This window comes from Arctopsyche grandis, chromosome 1 (assembly GCF_051622035.1).
Source record: "Arctopsyche grandis isolate Sample6627 chromosome 1, ASM5162203v2, whole genome shotgun sequence".
NCBI lineage: Eukaryota > Metazoa > Arthropoda > Insecta > Trichoptera > Hydropsychidae > Arctopsyche > Arctopsyche grandis.
In genome coordinates, this window is record NC_135355.1 from 11,726,173 (window position 1) to 11,750,360 (window position 24,188).

At 32.8% G+C, this 24,188-nt stretch overlaps 2 protein-coding genes across 4 annotated transcripts in view; one reads left to right on the plus strand and one right to left on the minus strand.

Annotated features, from left to right (window-relative positions):
• On the plus strand, window positions 1–15,098 carry LOC143910902 (dual specificity protein phosphatase 18). The gene is made up of 4 exons (XM_077429534.1): window positions 1–511; window positions 6,327–6,588; window positions 13,846–13,982; window positions 14,052–15,098. The coding sequence occupies exons 1-4, from the start codon at window positions 396–398 to the stop codon at window positions 14,239–14,241; spliced, it is 705 nt and encodes a 234-aa protein (XP_077285660.1). The 5' UTR covers window positions 1–395; the 3' UTR covers window positions 14,242–15,098.
• Ogdh (oxoglutarate dehydrogenase Nc73EF) overlaps window positions 15,078–24,188 on the minus strand; it is a 24,683-nt gene continuing 15,572 nt past the window's right edge. Inside the window, exons 6-21 of one of the 3 annotated variants that reach the window (XM_077429486.1) lie at window positions 22,993–23,095; window positions 21,169–21,250; window positions 20,916–21,092; window positions 20,628–20,776; window positions 20,467–20,552; window positions 20,218–20,397; window positions 19,958–20,138; window positions 19,661–19,879; window positions 19,390–19,583; window positions 19,064–19,317; window positions 18,377–18,489; window positions 18,106–18,293; window positions 17,931–18,024; window positions 17,016–17,208; window positions 16,640–16,942; window positions 15,079–16,136 (exon numbers count right to left, since the gene is read on the minus strand). In XM_077429486.1, coding sequence (XP_077285612.1) covers window positions 16,037–16,136; window positions 16,640–16,942; window positions 17,016–17,208; window positions 17,931–18,024; window positions 18,106–18,293; window positions 18,377–18,489; window positions 19,064–19,317; window positions 19,390–19,583; window positions 19,661–19,879; window positions 19,958–20,138; window positions 20,218–20,397; window positions 20,467–20,552; window positions 20,628–20,776; window positions 20,916–21,092; window positions 21,169–21,250; window positions 22,993–23,095 — 2,616 coding nt within the window. In that variant the 3' untranslated portion in view covers window positions 15,079–16,036. Of the gene's footprint in view, window positions 16,137–16,639; window positions 16,943–17,015; window positions 17,209–17,930; window positions 18,025–18,105; window positions 18,294–18,376; window positions 18,490–19,063; window positions 19,318–19,389; window positions 19,584–19,660; window positions 19,880–19,957; window positions 20,139–20,217; window positions 20,398–20,466; window positions 20,553–20,627; window positions 20,777–20,915; window positions 21,093–21,168; window positions 21,251–22,488; window positions 22,541–22,992; window positions 23,096–24,188 lie in introns of those variants that run through there. The other 2 variants (XM_077429495.1, XM_077429477.1) reach the window with 2 other exon arrangements.

Below are 24,188 nucleotides of genomic sequence, written 5' to 3' on the forward strand. Positions count from 1 at the left end.
AGGAATCGGGATGAAGAGCGGGAGTGGAATGCGGGTGACGTGTGGCGGGAGAGCCGCAGCCAGACTCAACACATCTTCAACAGTCAGGCAGTGAGTGAGTCAGGCAGTGGCTGTCGTTCCGAGAGGACGTTTCGCATTCGCATCCGCTCGGGAGCGCCACCAGTCACCACATATCACACACACACACACACACACAACTACTCTAACGAATTCCCGCCAAACGCAACCTGCCACTACGCCACTACAACAGTGAACAGTGTCAACACAATGTAACTTAAACCACAGCAGAATAAATATAAATCAATAAATTACACGCGGAAAAAATCGAACGGTCGGTAGAGTGATTGACTTGTGAAATACATACAATTCTATAACCGAGACTGTTGTTTGAAAACATGAAAGTGATTAGCGAAGATGTCCTCGGCGTCGACATCAGAAGTCAAAGGGACGACGATGGCAAAGGCAGGACGGACGTCCAAGATATATTGGCTGACAACGACAACGAATCAAGGTAACTTGAATATTTGTGTAATCACGTTTTGGCAACACCGCGTCGCTTTTATCACTGTCGCGAAACTATGCGGAGGAGCAAAAGTTATGCAAACGTTTATACTTTCCTAGAAAAATAAATATATTCCGACCTTTACGTGTCGGACTGATCTTTCACATATTGAAAATGTATCGTTTCGCTGGCTTGTAAACCTCGCCAATTTTTAAATTGCAAGTTTTTAGGAAAGAATGAAAACTATTTCATCACTTCACTAACTTGTTATCGCACTTTTTTTACAGCTTTGTTAAAAATAAACATAAATACGGGGGTTAATTTGGAATAATTCTAACTTAAAGCTTATAAAGTATTTACAAGGTTTAAAAGCTACTTTTGTTCACGTTTAATTTAGACATTTTATAATACATCTATGTATGTATGTATATATATATATATATATATATATATATATATATATATATATATATATATATATATATATATATATATATATATATATATATATATAAAATTGAATGTCTATCTGTCTGTCTCGTATAGGCTCCTAAGCCACTCAACCGATTACGATGTAACTTTCAGGATTTGTTGTATGCATGTCCGGGAAGCTTATTGTGAAAAAAATCGCCCAAAAACGGCAATGAGTGGCATTGCAATGCAATAATTTCAAATGTTTTCGCGTCCCGACCTGCATTGTTAGGGTGAAATAAACAAACAATTGAATAATTTCAAAATGTTTTCGCTGTCTGCGGTTTTCCGACAGACAGCGAACGCATGCCGGGTTCAGCTAGTACATACATACATATGTACACAATAACAAACCAGCAAGTGAATATTTTTTCAATCAAAAACAGAACAAGTTTATTTCATTCAAAAAACATATTTTGTTTTCATTTAAATAATTATAATCAAATCGAAACATTGAGAAAGAATACATAATAAATGATGTTCAAATTCGTTGTATATGTATGTATATATTCTGACAGTATTTACGAAATAATACACGACACGACGATTGCTTTTCTTGTTTACACATTTTTCCAACGGTCGAACGGTCCAAATACTGAAATCCCATTCAACAATTTGGATTTATCCAGCCGTGTGTTTATATTCGCGAGGTAAACGACATGCCAAACAGACAGACGTTCGGTAAATCAGTATGACTAATAAACGACAAAAACGCATTAAAATCTCGGATCGTTGGCCGCGAATTAAATCCGTCGGTATTCCAATGTCGTTCAGATTTATTGAAACACTCGACCGTATTATATGTACATATGTAAGTGTATTTGTAATAACATACGAGTATGAGGGGGTTACTATCGCGCCACAACATTGGCGAGTGCTTTACAACCCACGATTTCTCATCTGTTCAACTATCATATTCAACTGTGTTCCAAATTCCACTGTCCAAATAGTGGCATTGCCAAACTATAAATTCAATCGCTACACATACTTACATACATACGTTCCTTCTAGATGAAATTCCTGATATTATTTTAATTACATCAAGATAACACTGATGCAATTAACTGAATTCTTTTTTTTTCATTCGACAGAATTACCCTAAATGTTCATAGATATATGCATTTTCCAATATCGTATATTAACTAAATATCTCCCCTTTTATATTTCATTATATTTTCTGACTTGTCACTCTATCAAAATATTATATTGTAGATACATATGTATATACTTTTTTTTCCACTTTTCTTCATTTTGAGAAATATCTCGCAAAACATTAAATATAATGTTTTGCATTTAACAATATTTAAAGATACTAGTGGCCTGTAATACGTTTATTCTGCTTTTCCGAGATTCTGGAAATATTGAATTATAAGTGATAATAACACTGTTCGACAAATAACGACTTTCTTTGGTTCAGAGACGAGATATGACTTTTCTTATAGATCTATGCCCAGTGAACACGAATCTGGTAATAAAAAAATGTTGATTAATTCGAGATTCGGAGATATATGTATTTTTTAAATCGCGCGATTTTTCTATATCTTGGTGTTGTTTGGTCGATGTCTCAAAGTCTGTCAATTTTCTGTTCAAAATGAATATTGGAATATATAGTCGGGTATTTTATCTTTCATTTGTAGTGCTTTTCAGCTTTCAAATCTCTCTAAGTAGTCGTCCAGGTCAAATCAAAAGTCAAAAGTAAGTATTTTCACATGAGATTTTTTCCCACTGTTAATACTATTTTATATTGAGTATTTTCTATTGAAACATGTTTATTGAGATAGTCCTCTGACTACACTATTTTTCGTTTAAAAGGGTTCATTGGAAATGTGCTGAATTTTAAATCGGTAAAATTGCGAGCTAAAAAATCGTATTAGTTGAGCACGGCTTTGCTTTGTGTTCACTGTACGCTCGACTTGGGCTGATTGACTGATGCATTTTCACCATAGCATTTTTCTTTCCAATTCAGGCAATGAATTTAGATTACTTTATAGACGGAAGAATTCAAAGTATAATTGCTACAATTAGTAGAGACAATAAGAAAAAGCAAGCAAATTATGTAAGAAATAAACATGACGAAATAAAAATAAACAATGGTACCTATGGCTGACGTCTAAAATACCTAAATAACGTAAATTTGATTAAATATATCACACACAAATTGAAATTAAATTGTTATACTTCAGTTTTCTCTAATTATAGTTATCAGATTTTGCATAACACATCAATACACGTGTAAACCGTCGTAATGGAAAGTAATACCGGCGATCTATTTCGGCGAAGGAATGTCAAGATTCCTCTCAAAACTTCTTGGCAAACAGCTCATCAAAATAATAAAATTGTTGATAGTGAATGGCTGTGTTTATATCCGTGGCTCGATAGGCTAACCCAACAATCATATTAATCCGCATCAAGGTCGTTCGTGCCGATGGAAATAACGAACGCGTCACTCAACGGACTTTCCCAATAGCTCTGTGAATGATTTCAGCAATTTTTCCAGCGCCGAACCAACCTCAATTGGATTTTACCCTTCTGAGACGTCACATCTGCCAAATTTTAGAATTCTTTCTCCAATAGCAGCCATCTCCCCCATTCCTGAAAAAATTCATTCAGTTGGTGCACTCGTGACAGACTCATCCTGTCAGAAATTGCACAACGGGCTATTTCAATTGTTGTGTGGGCGATTTTTCTTTTTTTATCGCAGGGCATGATATAAGCGGTTCAAGTGTAGTACGTGTGCGAATGACGTGTTCACAAAGAAGAAAAAAGTCTTCAATTCATAAACGCGTCACGCTGAGAACTCGAATTATAGTAATTACTAATTAGAGAAGAATACGTCGGCGGCCCGTTTGTCCTTTTATCTGACACTAGGCATCCGAAATATTTTGAAGTAGCGTTTCGCAACGTGGAATTTCTTTCATGTTATTCTCGGTAGAGAATTGACCATTAATTACTAGGTAAATGTGCCACCATCGATTACTATTAGCTTCCGTATTAGAATCAGTGGGTTAAGGTGGGTCATGGGCCATGAGAGCATTTTTGATATAAATTGTATATACATATGTATATACAATTATATACAATATATAAAAAAAAAATATATATATATATATATATATATATATATATATATATATATATATATATATATATATATATATATACATATATTTTATATAAATATATATATATATATATATATATATATATATATATATATATATATATATATATATATACATATATAAAAAAATAATAATGTTCGTCTGTCACGTATGCTTCCTATACCATTCAACCGATTGCGATGAAACTTAATGAGTGGCATTGCAACGCAATAATTTAAAATGTTTTCGCGTCGCGACCTGTGTTGTTAGGGTAAAATAAACAAACAATTGAATAATTTCAAATGTTTTCGCTGCCTGCCTGAACGATAACGGGAACGGGAATTGCATGCGTTATTGTGGAATTGCAACGCATACCGGATTCAGCTAGTATATAAAATTTGGTGACCACCCGACAACCGGAAGTGGCAGTTTACTCTTCAACTATTTGTTTCGACCCTCTAAATGTGTGTGCTCCTCACGAGAAAATTCAAATACAATCCTTGTATCAATGGGGTTTGGTGCATCCGCTCTAAAATTGCCAGATAAACGAACGACAGATTAACAGAACGGCAGCTTTAAACGTAATTCTCGTTTTCTCGAATGATATATTGCACATCAGATGACGAGTAACCTTTCGATGTGCACAGATGCAATTATTAAGATTGAGTTGGATTTTCCTGGCAAGTCTAATAAGGCAAGATTCGGAACTTATCGAATCTTGCCTTATTAAACTCGCCTGAAAGATCCAACTCAATTTTAATAATTACTATTTTAATAATTGCATCTGTGCACATCGAAAGGTTACCCGTCATCTGATGTGCAATCTATCATTCGAGAAGACGATAATTGCATTTAAAGCAGCCGTCCGTTAATCTGTCGTTCAATTTGTCTGGCGATTTTATAGCAGATGCACCGCATCCGCATCATTTCAATGTGATGAAAATAAAAAAAAAATCATTTAGTTAAATTTACTGGAAGTGGAAATTTTTCCTCTTAGAAATGTCAAATATGTATGTTGTGACCACACGATTTTTTCCACACCATTGAACCTATCAAGCTGAAAATTTGTATTTGTATTCTTTATGTACTAATTTATAGTTGATAAGGTTTTGGCTAGAATTCGTAAACCGGAAGTAGTATTTTTTTTTTAAATAACATTTCATTATTTTATTTTGACCATTTAAATAATTTCTATATTTGTGATATTTTATGTTTATGATATTTTTAGTGATATTAAATAATAATAAAAAAATTAAACAAAATCCGACAGGCGGAAGTAGAACTTTTGTCTTGTGTAAACATATGTATATATATGTTACACCGAATCCGTGAAATTGTCTATTACACGCATTCGGCAAGAGAATTGCCGAATGCGTGAAAAATGCAAGCACGTTGCCCAGTTCACGGATTTGGCAAATTCTTTGGCGAATGCGTGTATTCGGCAAGAATTTGTCTGCTCAAAGCATGGAGTCAGCAAATAGACAGCAGCGCTCCGGTGTTGTTTTTTAGAACTGGACAGCGTGGACAAATGTCAAAGTGACAGCTGAATGAGGATGTTTAATTTAGTTTAATTTACATATTATTATGTATAATATGACTACATACATATGTTTCCATCATCTCATATGACTTATACATAAATTAATGCCATTTTTATACATTTTGATCAATATTTTAACAGTGAAACATATGTATGTAGTCATATTATACATAATAATATGTAAATTAAACATCCTCATTCAGCTGTCACTTTGGCACTTGGTTATAATATAACACACTGTCCAGTTCACGCATTCGGCAAAGAATTTACGGAATCCGTGAACTGGGCAACGTGCTTGCATTTTTCACGCATTCGGCAATTCTCTTGCCGAATGCTTGTAATAGACAATTTCATGGATTCGGTGTAACATATACATAAACATGTACAACTTGCGTTTTATTAAAAAAGAAAACAATATATTGCATTTACATATGTATATATACTATTTGAGAAAGCTATTTAAAATTAAGTATGCGGTATTCGCGTTTAATAGTCGCAAAAAAAAAATTATGTTTACAAATCCGTTCGATTGTCGAGCGTGCGTCATTTAATTTTGTTGTTGTTCCTAGAGATTAGCTTTTTCTATGTCGTTCACGAATCACGATTCTATAAATGTCAAGCCGAACGCTTTATTACGGGTACTATTGCCGCTAATTTATCGATTTTCCAAACAGCCACTTTATACATATTTGTTTGAATTATTTACTTACAGCTGTCGCTCGAGCGGTCCCACTGTCGCTACCAGTTCTGGCATATCGCCTGTCCTTCCTGGTTTGATGCTGTGCGGCGCCGGAGTCTGCCGACCTGCAGATCTTCGATCCTGCGGAGTCACGTGCATAGTCAGCGCCGCTCATGAACTTCCCGACACTCCCCTGCCTAATCCGGACACCGTCTTCTTGAGGATACCAGTTTTGGATACCGTCGATGACGATCTCACTCCCTACTTCGACATGGTTGCCGATGTCATCGAACAGGTCGGTTGTTATCCTGCATTTCATTTTCTCATTTCTTAATAAGGGTTTTTCTTACTCGAAAAATTAAAGCAAAACAAAAATTCTTTGATCGATGAGAAGGCAATATTACATATATACATAAGTACATACGTGTATTCGCAAATTCACGTATGCATTCAGATGAGCTAGAAAAACTTTCATAATACATATGTATACTTGTTATTTTCTTATTGAATAGAACATGAACACTCGCCTTTAAGATACAATACAATCAATATACATAAGCATTTTATACAATGCGAATTCTTACAAACATCCAGAGTGATATTTATGGAGAAATTTTTAAACATTTTAATTAGCTAGAGAGATAGGAAAGGAGATGCCAATTGTACAGGAACCGTTTCAATGAAAATCAGAAAAATTGGCAAACTCTGATAAGAAACGATCGACCTGGAGTCACAAACCAAGGTCTGGCCAGCAGTGGGACTCAAACCCGAGAACAATGCTCGAAAGCATTGTATGCTAACCAGTGGCGTATATTGGGTGTGTGCTAGGTGTGCGGCGCACACCCGTGAAAACCAAAGACCACATAAAGTAGTATTTTAATACAAAATAATGTGTTGTTGTATAAGCAGGCATTGATGTGTATGGTGTATTTACCGCGTGCGCTAAATGTATGGTGTATGGTGTGGTGTGCAGTCTGCAGCGTGTTGTGTGATGTTAGATGTAGTTTGTGCGCCGCGACGAGAGAATACCTATGCCGTGCAGCAAATTGGTGGGTTTGGTTGGAGTGTGCAGGCGGATATTCGCTTGTATAGGTTTGTTCGCGATATTAAGACGTACGGTGTGCTACGACTTCAGAGCACCGCGCACCGCACCGCACCGCACCGCACCGCACCGCACCGCACCGCACCGCACCACTCGGCAATTGACCGAATGCGATGCGGCACGTGGTCTCGTACTTTTTCGCACATTCGTATTTTTATGGTCATATTATTACCTCTAATAACTAATAATGGCTAACAGTGTTCAAGACATTTTAACTATTCCGTTTTCAAATAGAAGTTTTGAGATAAAAGTAAAAATATTTAAAGATGGGAAACCGTGTCCGTCTCTTCCAAATTTATCCAGTTTGCATAAAGAAAAAACAAAAGTTTACACTAGACATTTTTGCGTTTCAAATTATAAAAAATTCGAATGGATTACAGGCTGTGAAATTCGATCCAAACTTTTCTGCTGGCCATGTTTATTGTTCTCCAAAGATATTAATGTGTGGAACAAAGAAGGATTTGCTGATATCAACCATTTGACAGCAGCACTGAAGAAACACGAAGGATCGCAGGCACACGTTCAATCATTTCTTTCCATACAAATGTTTGGCAAACAACGAATCGACGTATTAATTGACAGTCAACGTAAAGCCGAAATAAGTCGACATAATGAACAAGTAAATAAAAATAGAGATGTTTTAAAACGAATTATTAACGCAATAATCTATCTAGGAAAACAAGAACTGTCCCTGCGAGGTCACGACGAGTCATGTAATTCCGTAAACAAAGGCAATTACATTGAATATCTAAATGCTCTTCGAGAATATGATTCTGTTTTAGATACTCATTTAAATACTGCTACTACCTTTCGTGGTACTTCTCCAAGTATACAAAATGACATAATCGAAGCAATCTCTCATGTTATTAAAGTTCATATAAAAAATGAAGTAGAGTCAGCAAGTTTTGTTGCTATTATTCTCGATGAAACTTCAGATATAATGACAAAATCACAGCTCTCAACAGTTTTACGTTTTGTATGTAAAGGCAATGTACATGAACGGTTTATTAGTTTTACAGACGTTAGTGCTGATAAAACATCTAATGGTCTATTCTAATGGTGAACATAGTTGAAGAATTTAAAATTCAAGACAAATTGGTTGGACAGACTTATGATGGAGCAAGTGTAATGAGTGGACACGTAAATGGTTTGCAATCCAAAGTCCTCAATGCTTATCCTTTTGCTCTTTTTACACACTGTTATGCTCATGTATTGAATTTAGTATTGCAGCAAGGTCTTTCTGATATTAAAGAAAGTAAATCATTTTTTCAAACTTTAAATGGATTGTCTACATACTTTTCAAAATCTTCCAAAAGAGTATTCGCTTTACAGGAATTTGTGACAAAAAGACTTCCCTCTGTAGCACCCACAAGGTGGAATTTTACATCTCGTTTAAGTAGCACAGTACAACAATACAGAAGTCAATTTACATATTTTTTTTCGACATGTTATAGAAAATTGTGAATTATGGGACACAGATACTGTTATAAAAGCACGAGGGTTTTTAGGCTTTTTAGAGGATTTTCAAACAATTAAACTTCTTCAATTTTTTTCAAAACTGTTTGGAATAACTGATGTTTTGTATAACATTCTTCAATCTAAATCTTCGGACGTTTTATATTGTTGTAAAAAAATTAATGATGTTTTGCAGCAACTGAAATACGAAAGGTATAATAATTTTGAAATGTTATGGAATAATTATTTAAATGAAAAAAATGATGATCATGATCGTAGGCCACAAAGATTAAAAAATTATTCAGAAGTAGAAGATAAAACTTCATTTCGTCAATTATATTTCAAAATAGTTGATAGCATAATCGCACAAGTCGAATGTAGATATTCTTCACTTTCCAAATTAGAATATTTCCACCTTCTTTGTAATGATAAATATGACGAATATAAAGAAAATTTTCCAAATGTTTTAATTAATAAATTAAAAGATTTTTATGGATCACTGTTTGATTATATTCGATTGAAAAACGAACTCATTGTGCTATATTCCAGCTCTGAATTTTCAGAGAAACCTGTTCATGAATTAATACAATTCATGACAAAAAATAACCTCGAATCTGGTTTTAAAGAGGTGTTTAAGCTGGGAGAATTAATATTAACGATACCAAGCAGTACAGCTTCAGCAGAACGGTCTTTTTCGGCGCTGAAAAGAATAAAAACTTGCTATAGAGGTACGCAAGGTCAAGATAGATTATGTGGCCTTAGCTTAATTTCAATAGAAAAAAAGTTATTGGTGGAATTAAAACAGAAAGACACATTCTATGCAGACGTGATTGAAAAGTTTATGTCTCAGAAACGTCGCATTGAACTTATGTATAAATAACTAATAAATTAAACATTTTTGTAATGCAAAACGAGTATTTTTTTTTAATTGCTAATTTTATACCCTACGCCCTACGGCATACACAGCACACCCGGTATTAACACCCACCGTCCGCCACTGATGCTAACCACTAGTCCACGCCGCTGGTTTAAACAATTGAAAGTTGTATCTTTACGTAGCTATATTTACCTATAAACCTATTACCTATTCCGGTCTAAACCGGAGCGAAAAACACAAATTTCGGATTTTCTTCGATGGACCTAGTGGAAAACTTTCGTCGTATCAAGGAAACGTTAAACAAAAGAATTCATTGATTAGAAACAATGTCCTGTGCTTCCAACTAATTGATTCAAAAATTTTGAATTTTTTTTTTAAATTTTGAAAATATTTTAGATTTTTTTAACTATTTAATAAAATAAATAAACCCTCGATATTCAACTATTATGATAATTTTTGACTGATTAACGAGAAGTTAAAGTCACCGTTTCGCTCGAAAGCCCCATACAAAGCGCGCTACGCTTTTATTTTGTAAATAAAAGTCGTTGAGAGCTTCCTTTAGTATATACCTTTAATCTGAATACAAAAAATTCCGATAAAATTTAAGAATTTTACGAGATGTAAGGAGGCCGAAATGACCTGTTTTGACATTTTGACCAAAATAGATCATTTTGGCCTCCTTATATTTATATAAATTCGTACAATATTTGTGCGAAAATTAACCACTTAATTGCCACGCGTTTGTAGAAACCGATTCGATTATTTTATTATATGTTAGTTCCAACCCTTGACAATACCTCTTGAATATATCACAAACTAACGAAAAATATCAACTTTTTACATACCTCCTTTACGTTTCACTTACGATTACAATTCAGGAAAAAGTTTGCCTCTTATCCGATCGTTTTCATACTTTGCCATATTGCTCATTTTGGTCATCAATACAAGTAAATGGATCCTCCGCCATTACGATAGAGATAAAATATCGTTTAAGAAGCGAAACAAGTCAGAAAATTTTTAATCTCGGTGACGTCTCGTAGTCATTAATTTTATACATAGATGGCAGTAGTAAAATAAAATTATTGACATTTTTATTCAAAATAATAATTTAATATACAAATTATGTATAGAAGAGGTATTTTTTTTTCCCCAATATCACATGATATTTTTAGATGTCACTGTGTCGAAACCAAAATTAATTTCAAGTCATAGCCTTAAATACAAAAGAGCGCGCACCGGTGCGCTTGTGGCGTTGAAGTTTTTAAAGGTATATAGCCAAGAAACCTCTCAACTACTTTCATTTAAAAAAAAACCTTTAATCACCACGGGAACGTGAAAAATGAGGATTGTCTGTAAATTATACTTCCCCTACACAAAATATATGTAGATATCGAATGAAATTTTCAATATAAACAGTCATAAATGATGTATACATATATAATATGTAAAAACACTTTAGTTTTTTTTATAATCGGTGATTTAAACGTTTGTTTACTTTATTATTTATCGATGGAAAAAAGTACGTTACGACTTAGGCAGCGCGAAATAAATGAGGGGGGAGGGGGGGGTGTTGAATTTGAGAGCGCGCCAAAATTCGAACGACTCTCGTTATTTTGATTTGCTTAAATCGCTATGGGGGCTCTCACCGGCCACAATGTAATGGTTGTGAGATGAGAGGGCCGCCTGAATGGCCCTCCCACTCAGATGCCTGCTTATTTTTGTTTACGAATTCTCCACTTTCGCATCATGTGACTTCCGAAGATATACATATGTATTTTAGTACACACCGTGGTTTCCTGCATGACGCGTTGTTCGCGTGTCATCAACGTGACCTACAACACATCGCCCCTCATTATCGAATTGCTCTCGCGTAATATTACCCCTCAGAGTAGGTACACACATTATTATTTATTTATTTATTAATAGTTTTGGACCATTGTGGCATTACAGGAAGAACCTAATGCGCCACAATGGCCTTATTAAATACTAAAATTAGTAAAAAACAGAAAAATTAAAAAGCAGAAAACGGGTCTACCTGTCTTGACAGAATTTATTTTTACAGAATGTTAAATTACAGAAAAAGGCGTGGTCAGGGGTGGAGTCATGGGTGGAGTCAACGAATCCCCCGTCATACCCCCCATGCCCCCCCAGTTCGAAAATTAATTAATTAATTCGAAAAATATTTTCCATTCTCCTAGGAGTACACGTACAGGAAGGAGATGGATACGATACGATAAAAATACTACGTGTAGTATTTAAACCATATGTTGTAGTATTTAAACATGCGTAATATTGTCGAAATTGTAAAAGATGGTTGTAGTGCGCAGGTCAGGTTTAGGTGCATCTCTCGCTCTATCGCACACATGTACTCGGATATACTCTTCGCACGCATGTGGCTAGCTCTCTTACCATTCTGCTATCCGGATACATACACAACGAATTTCGACAATATTACGCATGTTTAACTACAACATATGGTTTAAATACTACAACATATGGTTTAAATACTACACATAGTATTTTTATCGTATCGTATCCATCTCCTTCCTGTACGTGTACTCCTAAGAGAATGGAAAATATTTTTCGAATGAATTAATTAATTTTCGAACTGGGGGGGTATGGGGGGTATGAGGGGGGATTCGTTGACTCCACCCATCACTTCACCCCTGACCACGCATTTTTCTGTAATTTAACATTCTGTAAAAATAAATTCTGTAAAACTACGGCAACCCCAGATGATGATGTCTACCACGCACATAAAGTCCCAACTGTTCCAGCAACAACGGGCATGACGTATTACCACGCAATAGCTGGAGAACGAAACGAATTAACGAGAAGTTTCTCCGAAGTTCGAGGGAATCATACCCAAGCATGCCCAAAAGGAAAGGAGTAGGATAGAGATATGGGTAGTACCCATACTCTTTCTTATAAAGAAAACGAAGAAATGCTTTTTGCACTTTTTCGATAATAAGAGAGTAGTTTGCTTCATGCGGATTCCACACGATCGCATTATACTCTAGCTTACTTCTAACAAGCGAGTTGAAAAGCAAGCGAGAAAACAAGGGGTTGGAGAATAATCTAGCATATCTCAAGACAAATCCAAGTCGACGAAAGGAAACGTCAGCGACTATCTTGATGTGGTTGTGAAAGGTGAATTGAGGTTTAAAAGTGATACCCAAGTCGACCATAAATTCCACACGCTTCAACAATACGGATCCAATGGAATATAACATACCACAAATATAGTTTGACCATAATATTTTATTTTATTTTATTTTATTAATTGAAAAATCAACAGACAGGATGTACAGAGATAGGTATAAAAAAAACAAAAAGTAAATAAATAATATATGTAACATCCGAGTCCAATAATAGATTTTTACAAAAATGAAAAAGATAAATATAAGGAAAACAAATTAAAAAGTAAAGAATAAAGGTTATATACATATATGACATTATATTTATTGATTTTTTTCATAGTTTTTTCATTATTTAATATCACTATAAATATTATAAGCATATAAATACCAAGAAGATAAAAATAATTTAAAAGGTCAAAATAAAATAATGAAATATTGTTTTTAAAAAAAATACTAGTTCCGGTTTATGAATTATATCCAAACCTTATCAAGTTAGTACATAAAAAATTTAATCTAAATTTTCAGCTTGATAAGTTCAGAAGTCTGGAAATAATCGTGTGGTCACAAATTTTTTACTTTTCTAAGAGGAAAAAATCCCACTGCCACACAAAATCACACATTTTTTCTAGATCAGTGATCGATTCAGAGTTCAAATTAATTAAAATCTTGAAGTTGAATTTTCATCATAAAACTTCGTCTACTTATTTTAAATAAGGTTTTTGACGATTAGGCCTCATTAACTGCATGTACCTTACTTACAATGTTTTATTGTGGTATGTACGGTTTTTAGAAAAGGTTAAAGGTTAAATTTAATTATTTTAAATTTTCACCCGATTGCGCCTCGTGAAATTTTTCAATACTTGCAACACTTATGTATATTATTGTATAAATTTTATTTAATTTAAAATTTATTGTAAAACTTTTTGATAAATTTACTACATTATATCGACTAATAGCTTACTTACTTAATGATTTCAGGTGAAAATGTCAGGTGGATGCACACTAGTACATTGTGTAGCTGGAGTGAGTCGATCAGCTTCCTTGTGCCTCGCTTACCTTATGAGAGAACAACGCATCTCTCTCAGCGATGCTTTCCGTTTCTTACGTTCTAAGAGGTAAATTTACAAACCAATGAATACTTCTGTACACAATCGGAACGAAAATTAATTGATTATCATTTGCAGACCTCAGATAAGACCCAATACTGGTTTCTTCAAGCAACTTATCAAATACGAAGAACAACTATTCGGAAAAGCATCGGTGAACATTGTCTTTAATGAGGCAGCAGGGAAAGATATACCAGACGTTTATGAACCAGATTATCGGGAGATGGTGTGGTATCGTCAACAATATTGCATTACGGGACGTTATTGAATGTCTACAATTGGACAAATTTCTATAGTTTGGTAATGATGTATTATATTAATACAATATGACCGAGTTTAATTTAGAATTAAGTTTAATTTCTTGAAACCGAATGGATTTGTATTTAGACATATAAATCCAATGAAACCGTTAATAGATTAACGGTTTCGTTGTTAAGGGACCAAATTAATGTTTTATCTCATTAAAGACATGGCCTGATTTGCCGACAAGTAAACCTATCTAAGCTTCAAACAGTGCACTTACCAACTGACAATTTTTATGTCTAAATTGATAAATACGATATAAATGCAGTTGTATTTAAAAATAAATTGATACCAGGAGGCAAAAATTAGCTGGCTGGCTATAGCTAAAGATTAGTTTATTATTGGTAGAGTGAACATTTGCAAACTCCTTTTCCAATTGTCAAATAAAAAATTATTTATGCACTGAAACTATTCATAAGTGATATCCAATTATAAAATACGTAATCTAAACAATATTATATGTATGTAGGTATATGAGCTGTTCTTTTTCCCTTAAAAAATGAAAATAATCTTTTTCTTTAAATTTTAATGTGTACATTTTTATACTGTAATAAAATAGAACATTGAGTAATTAAAAACTTTCCAAATCAAAAATAATTCTTTCCAGACAATATTTGTATTATATATTCTTTTAATTGTTTCTTTGGAAGTATTGTAATAATACATATGTACATGAACGATCGATAGACTTTTAAAGCAATTTAAAATGGCTCATATGATAAGTCGCTTGTGATATTTTAAGTTTGTAATATTTGATAATAGTGTAACCAGAAAATTATATGAATAAATAAAATAATATTTTATGACACATCATCTTTATTTAAAATATACTTTCTTTTTAAGTATACGAGGCCAAAACTCCATTATAAATCTCAGCATCACAATATCATATTTTATATTTGAGTTTGCAGTAATTCAAATTGAATAATTCATATTTATGTATGTATGTTGTTATCGTAAGTAAAATGAAAACAATAAATAATACTTAAATATTTAATTTAAAATACTTCTTATGACTTCAAAAAAAAGGCACAAATTAGATAATAGCAAACAACATAATACATATTAACAAGCTACTTAAATAATCAATACGTGCAATATTTTACAACGACCCAAAATAAAAACTAGTATTTTATATATGTATGTACACAAGATTTAGATACATATATACAACAAAATAATTCAAGTAAATATTGCAATCTATTTCCCCTATCTATTTTTCTGTATAGTCAACTAACTGTAAGCAAAACGAGTTAAATATGTAGTTACTTTTGGTGCGCTATACTAATAAGTGCAATAGATTTTAAAAAAACAATTACAAATATGTTATTTTAATACTTTTTGTATAATAAATACCTATCTAACATAAATATTTACAACTATAACTTTTGAAACATATCTTCAATGTTGAAGTGTATATATAAATATTATAGGAAAAATATAATAATATATAACAGACATTGATAAATTAAAACATAGAAACACTTCAAATTAATACATTTTTCAGTGGAAAAAAATAAGAATTAAAATAAATTAAAAGGTAAAACTAGAATATCCACTAAAAACGAATAAATGAAAATGAAATAAATATTTGTTTTTGATATTTTTCTTCATAATGAAGATGATTAAATGACCTTAAACGTGTTATGATAATGATATTCATAAAATGAATAAACTCAATAAACCGATTGATTATTTTTTCAAAATTATTTTCGGTGTCACCGTTTCCCTAATAAATAATTTATTTTAAGATGGAAGATTTATATAGCGGTCGTTTCATCTAACAAGTTATGAAGTTCTTTCATATGGGCCGCCTTAGAACCAGTTGCCGGAGATGCTGCTACGGCTCTTCCCATATAACTGTAAAAAATAAATGACACAAATAAAATAAACAATAATTTTATTAAATCACAGTATGGAATGGTTAAAAATAAATTATTAACAAACATTATTAGATGAAGGACAGCAACTTAATTTAGAAAAAAATTGTGTAATAAATACTGATATGAAAATTGATATGATGAAGTGTCATGCTTCAGCCCATTTTATACACCTAAACGAAACATATTTACGGTGTGTGTGTGTACGGAAGCAAAATACAAAGCAACACTACAAATCATTTCGCTGTCCCTCACCTAATTTCTCTGAGCGACGCTTTATCATTCGTCGCTGAAACTTCGTTAGTTTGTTCAACAGGTTTCGCTACATCTTTTTTTCCAAACACATTAAAAACTGAAGAAAGCCAACTACCACCACCAACACCACTGAAAATTACGATTATAAAGAAAACCTGTTTGCGTCAAATTTAACTTGGAGACACTGACATCACTTTCTACGCTTTTAAAGAATATTATTTCAATTACCTGATATCACGTTGGCCATTCAAGCATGTCTTGAATCTCGGCTGAATATAAGACCAAGCGCCTTGATTTTTATGCTCCTCCTGGCCCCACACCAGTTTTGCATTTGGATACTTTTCGCATTCCTTCTTCACCAAATCATACGGGAATGGACTGATTTGTTCCATTCTTACAATCGCGATCTGGTCATCCAATTGTTTTTCGTTGCGTGCTTTGCGCATATCATAGAATACTTTTCCAGTGCAGAAAATGATCTTCTTGACGCCACTTGGGTTCTCATTCACTCTGCCATCATCAGGTATAATTCTAGAAACATAAAAATATTATTTAAATAATTTCAATCAATATTTATGCAAATATTAATTTAGTTAACACCCACCTTAGGAAGTTAGTGCCTTCCTTCATTAGATCGAATGAGGATTTCGCTTCAGGATGCCTCAACAGCGATTTGGGAGTCATGATCACCAGTGGTTTGCGGAAAGGCAAGGCTATTTGCCTTCGAAGAATATGGAAGTAGTTTGCCGGCGTTGTACAATTGGCGACAATCCAGTTAGCATCGTGTAGTTGCCTCACTGGAATTCAAAAGCAAGATGATAACAGATTGAATTACAATATTTTTAAAATTACATTTATATATGTACATATATTTAATTTCAGGCATTCTGGTAGTAGACAAACTCTAAATCTCGATTATTATACATAAAAGAGCATTGTTATAAACAGAAATACGCGGCAGACGATGATTTATGCACAAAAAATGGTTCACTGTTGTCAAACTCTTTTTTTGCTCTCTTGCTTTGTAAGGTGATGGAGAGGTCTATTGCTATTTTCGCCAAAGTCTGGTTAAAAACCTCATCAGCAATTCCTATTGGTCATATCATCTTAGCTGATGAATAAGTATTTGCATATTTTTCCCTTTAATCTCAAGTGATGAAATACAATGTATGTGGTTCTTAGAACATCAGTTGCGTATGATGGATGATTTTGCTTATCGAATTTTATGAATTTACGTCACATTTAAATATTTACCTTCAAATTCCTCTGTGTGCAACCCAATGAATGCAGATAGTTTTAGAAATATAAAAATTCTTAGAAGTGCGAATATATTTACAAGTACATGTGTATGTACATATGTATATGATCAGTATTTTCAAAATTCATGCATTTGATGAAATAAGATTCATTTACCAAACGGTGCCAAAAAGTGCAATATAAAATAAAAATCAAGGACAGTTATAGAAAAAATATTTTCCAATTATAAAGAAATAGATTTTGAAAAATAAATCATAACCACCTTCGAATTCTTCACTTTCAGGTGGATAATAATCAGGATCGTCAGCAGACATCTGTAAAAATCTTTCCAAACGCGCAGAAGAATGCTCAGGACCCTATAACCAAATAATAGATATTTTAAAATCATCCAATCAACATATTACATATATCACAATTTCATTAAGCAAGTCACTTACCATTCCTTCCAAACCATGAGGTTGCAGCATTACCAAGCCAGATTGACGTACCCATTTAGCCTGACCGCTGGAAATAAACTGATCGATGATGCATTGCGCGGTGTTATTGAAATCTCCAAACTGGGCCTCCCATAACACGAGAGCATTCGGATTAGTCATAGAATACCCAAGTTCAAAACCAAGGACACCTAAGCAGATATAGACATTAATTATATAATATGTCTCCAAATAATATTAACAGTATAAATACTGTTGAAATACATATACCAACCATATTCAGAAAGAGAACTGTTGCATACAGTGTAAGGGGCTTGATCAGGATAAAGATGACACAGGGGGCGATAAGTAGCCTTGTCTACGGTTTGATGGTGCAAAACGTGATGCCTAAACAAAACGCCAATGTAAGTCAACATTATTTTTGGTGTATTAAACAATCTCGTATTGTGCATCGAATAAAATATCTTGGCATTATAAAGTGACCAATAAAAAATATGAAACAATCATTCGAAAAAATAGATTTTAGCATTAGAATAGATAAAAAAAATGTAGATTTTTTGCAGACTTGTCAACTGTCAAAAGTGTTTAGATTTGTTTCTCACTAGTGAAATATAATCTTGAATAAATAAAACCAACCCTAACTTAGCTTAACCTAACCTAACTGAACCATAAATAAATAAATCTAACCGAACGTTGATTCGTATTTTGGTATTCGCAACGTTGCCGATACAGTTCATCTGTCATTTTAAAGCACATTTCATTCACTTTTTAAGTAGTAAATTTTTTTTTTAATGATCAAAGCAAACTTTCTAATGCAATCTGTATTCGTCATTTAGAAATGCACAGAAACAGAAAATTTTTTTAATGTACAAATTTTTTTTGAATGCACATTTATTTTATAAAATGGATGTTTGAATTGATCCCTATTAATAATCAAAAAAAAAATCACAAAATAAATTACCTATGTGAAAATGTTCCTCTTTCAACATCTTGACCAGAAAGACGCACGTGAACACCCTCTTTAAGCAATGATCCGAAAGCCATAGCTTCACCAAGAGCCCAATCAGCGGTACGGGTTTCGACCATATCCATACGGGCTTTCAAAATACGTCCGATACCTTTGTGGATTTCGAACTCGGCTGCGTTTGGAGGTGGTGAGCTGAACCGCTTTCCAATGTGTACAAGAGTTTCTTCAAGTACACCAGTAGATGACGACTAAATAATAAAATAAATTACATTGGAGCTGCTAAATACAAATAAAATAGCAATACATATATTTTTACATACATTCAAGGGATCCTTTCCTTCGAAGAATCCAGACCAAGGAGAATCAAGCCAATCCTTGTATTTAATGTGAGTTTCTTGTTTAGCTTGATTATAAGCATCTTCGCAAATCTTTTCATATTTCTCGCGCACGTCTTTCACTTCTTCAGCGTTGACAGTTCCTTCTTTGATCAGTTGATCGGCATATATATCCAATACTAAAAATAATTTCAACAATTATATTGTTAAATTTATAGCGGTATTGAAGATATTTTTGTACCGTGAATGTATTTACCGGGTTTGGTGTTCTTGATTTTACGGTACATAAGAGGTTGCGTGAACATAGGCTCATCGATTTCATTGTGACCATTTCGCCTGTATGATACGATATCAATAACAACATCTTTGTGGAAAGTGGCACGCCATTCAGCGGCGATATTGCACACATGCATGACAGCCTCAGGATTGTCACCGTTGACATGGAAAATAGGAGCGTTGACGACACGGGCAACATCTATAAATAAAACCGATTAGTTTTAAATGTGACTAAAAATAAACTAACGAACAGATACAAAGTAAGTTTAATTTTAACCTGTGCAATAAGCTGAAGACCTAGAATGCCTTGGATCTGTGGTAAATCCAATTTGGTTATTGGCTACAATGTGAATAGTACCGTGGGTGGTGTAGTCAGGGAGATCAGACAAATGCATTGTTTCAAATACAACACCTTGTCCAGCAAATGCAGCATCACCGTGAAGTAAGATTGACATAACCTTGGAAAAATGAGATAAGATTATTCGATACAATAAAAATACACATACTATAAAAGCTTCAATGGAAAACAATATATACCTTTTTGCCTTCACCATCGCCTCTGTAAAACTGTTCAGCTCTTGTTTTACCTTGTACAACTGGGTCCACAGCCTCCAAATGAGACGGATTAGCGCACACGGCAAGACGAATATTTTTATTTGTGACACGGTTCAAACGTTCAATATATGTGCCCAAATGGTATTTCACATCACCAGATCCCTATAAAATGAATTTTAATTGACAAAAGTTCCATTCAAAATCAATTCAATTGATTGACAAGTTTCTTACATCATCTGCGGCTTCGAGACCTGCAAACTGGGTGAAAAGTTGATGCAACGGCTTACGGCAAACATTAGCCAACACGTTTAAGCGACCTGAATACAATAATAGGTAATTATTGAAGATTTTATTTCACAATTACACTTAAAAAAATATATAGTGGTGCAAACCTCTATGGGGCATTCCCATGACAATTGATTCGACTCCCAGTTTAGTAGAAACATCGATGACTTGTTTCATAGCTGGAATAAGAATTTCGCAGCCTTCCAGTCCAAAACGTTTTTCAGACGACCATTTTTTAGCAAGGAATCCTTCAAATCTATAAATAATTAAATCATTATTATCATGAGAACAAAGAATAATGAAATAAACGGCATATGTATATTATGTACATATATATATATGTGTCCATTTTTCAATGGTTCTATGATTAATGTGCAAAATATTATAAAACCTACCCAGTAGCACGTGTAAGACGAGCCAATATCAATCTCTTCTGATCTGCATTCATGGCCGTTACACCAGGAACTTCCAAGCGCTGCCTAATCCAATTGCATTGTTCCAGAGAATTAATAAACATAAATTCAACTCCGATGTTGTTGCAATACGCATTTTCTAATCGATTCAAGATCTCTCTAAAAATATTATTACCATGTTACATACAATTAAATATTAATACGTTTCATAATTTTGTAAATAATAATAGAATACCTGAGAGGCAAAGCTTTGTCTTTATCTCCTCCAATAAAAGTGGTAGCTGGTAGTTTGAATACCCGATCCATATCGGCTTCCTCTGATCATATTAGAAAAAATGGCAAATCAATAGTCATCTACAATTTATATTTAAAAATATAAATTTGTTCGGACTAAAGCCCAAAAATGAAATATAATCATGCAATGAAATGCATAGAAGACTAATATACACATAAAATGATAAATATTTGTGTGAAATAATTGAAATAATTTACTATTTACATTTTTAATTAATAAAATTAAGTTAATAATTTTGAAAGTCATATTTTATATTAGAACTCCGTAAGAAATTATTGAAATAGTAACAGTACCAAATAAATTTGCCAATGTATGAGTTGTGAATGTTTTACACGTATTTTTAGAATAATAATAGACATTATAATATATATAGGTACATAAATATATTTAATATTATGAAAAAAATTGTGATTTTTTTTTTACAAAAACTTACTTGGATTAGCAGTGTCGACACCAATTTAAAAGGCACGTTAAATTCAAAGCTATGGGTTAATTTATATTACACAAACCTATAGTTACAAAATTAAATAAGGCTACAGAAAATTAGCAAATCAACTGTAAAATAACAGTACATTCGGTACAAAAGAAACAACCAACACATTAAAATAAATATAGTGTGAGAAGATTAAGAAGCGTATTAAGTATAGGTGGTAGAAGACTTCAGATAAATAGTCACCCAGATCGTAGATGAAGGGAAGATTTTCGATTCATAGACAAGAGGATTTATTGTATTATATAAAACACACAACACAATATACATATATATGCGTGAACATATCCAAGAAGTAGTTGATTATTAAATAAACAAATGTTGAACACCTTTTAAAATAATTATCGCTCTGAAGTACATCTCCTATATTACAATTACCAACCAAAAGCTTATTTTAATTAATGCTACTGGAAATTTAAATTAACATAATTTAGTTAACTAGCCATCACCAACCAATTAGTATTGCCTAATAAAAGGAATCATAATAATGGTATGTGAAATACATATGTACAATATTTTGAATATGATATAACAAATTAACATAAGAATGAACGGTCATAAACTATTATAAAGTAGGAAAACTGCGACTATTCCCAGTACATATTAGTTATTCTCCCAGCTACATCTGCGATAATGAATAATTGAAAGCCGAGTCCGTGCTATACATTAAATATGGTATAATACTTATAATAATTATATAAATATGCCCCTATTTGATACAAAGTGAATACCAAAATCCCAACTTGGAAAAAAATGATTATCAGTCTTACTGAACGATTCAAGGCGTCTTAGGTGTAGCTCCAACTTGTCACTTTTAAGGGGGCGATCTCCGAAACAGATAAAAAACGTTGAAATTATCGAAAAATGATTAATTTGAGGAATATATGGATGTTATGCCCTCCGATTTAATTTTAGTTAATGAACGAGGTGACAAAAATTACTTTAATACACACACCGGCGTACCAAAACTCAAAATTATACAAAGTAAAAAGGGAATTTTAATATTATAAAATAAAAACTAATGAACATGAAAATACAGGAATTCCTCAGAAAACAATTAAGTGTTATACAAGTTAATTACTCTGAAGTGCAACTTGAGGACTTTCTGTATGTATCTGTTTCTGAATATATGTTTGTATGTAGTATATAAAGTAAAAAATAAAAAAATAAGTTACCAAACAAATCAAATGAAAAAATTACATACAGGTAGTTTGATTGATTTGAAATTTATTGGGATTGTTTGATTCACGGTTTGGTGGGTCATTCTTTCTTACCGAAACGATAGCTGGAGTAGAGAAGCTCTTGTGGGGGCTTATCATCCAGATCGGCCGCCGAAATATCCAATGGGTCTAGCTTGGCTATGTGATGGCCACGAATCTGTTTTTTCATGTTTTAGCAAATGTTAATAATAATAGCAGAAAATAGCAATCGCAACAATTTGTTTGTTATGAAATCAAATTTGATGCACAATTACTATATGTATATATCTGTTAATTTACATCAGAAATACATATACATACATATATGCATATTTGCATTAAGATATGTAGCAATATAAACAAATGAACATCATATACATACGTATGTACATACATAGATCAAACAAATAGTTGAAAATAAGATCACATTAGTAAAAAAAAAAGCGTTTACAAAACAATACATACATATACAAATATATAATAGAGAAGAAATTCTGAAACCAATCGTAAAATAAATAAAAATAAATCAAATTAGAAAACACAACAGAATCTTCGGTAGTATTAAAAACTTGATACCATAAAACATTTTGTATAACAACTATTCGTTTAAATACTCTTGCATCATACGGAATTAGTAATAAAAATACCATCGTATAAAATACTTAAGTCTAATATGTAATACTTTGTGAATTACCTGCAGATCAAACACCAAAAGAATACATAAGTTTTCAGTTATTTTTTGGCCAAAACAAAATTAAAGACACATAAAACCATACAAATACATAAAACAAGCATAGTTAGGATTCTCTACTAACCTACCTTTGTTAAGCGTGTGGTTTATACCCCTCAGCAATGAAATCTGGCTTCATGACTCAATTCAAGAAAATATATAAAGCATGCAAAATGTGATTAAATGAAATAAAATACGTAATACTACCCATCAATGTAGAAATGTGTACGAAAAAATGGTTCCCTATGACCGTCCGTTATTGGCAATGATTATATAGCATTTTACTACATGCAAGTACTGAATGTGACTTGTATTTTTGAAATTATTTACTCTATGACATGAAAAGTAATAATCTTTCAATAACTTTCTGAAAAGGTTAGTTATTGAACACAATATTGGGAATTTGAATGTCAAACATATTCAAATATATTATATGTATGATAAATGAAGAAATGTAAACATTCACAACAAATACTAAATTAAATCCCACTTAATAAAACCTGACATTATGCAATGTGATGAATTGAACGAATCTTATAAA

Excerpts from the sequence above, each read along its gene's own strand:
- LOC143910902 (XM_077429534.1), top strand. The coding sequence starts at position 396 with ATGAAAGTGATTAGCGAAGATGTCCTCGGCGTCGACATCAGAAGTCAA. Across the intron at positions 6,589-13,845 it reads TTGCCGATGTCATCGAACAG|GTGAAAATGTCAGGTGGATG; the intron begins GTCGGTTGTTAT and ends TAATGATTTCAG. Across the intron at positions 13,983-14,051 it reads CGTTTCTTACGTTCTAAGAG|ACCTCAGATAAGACCCAATA; the intron begins GTAAATTTACAA and ends TATCATTTGCAG.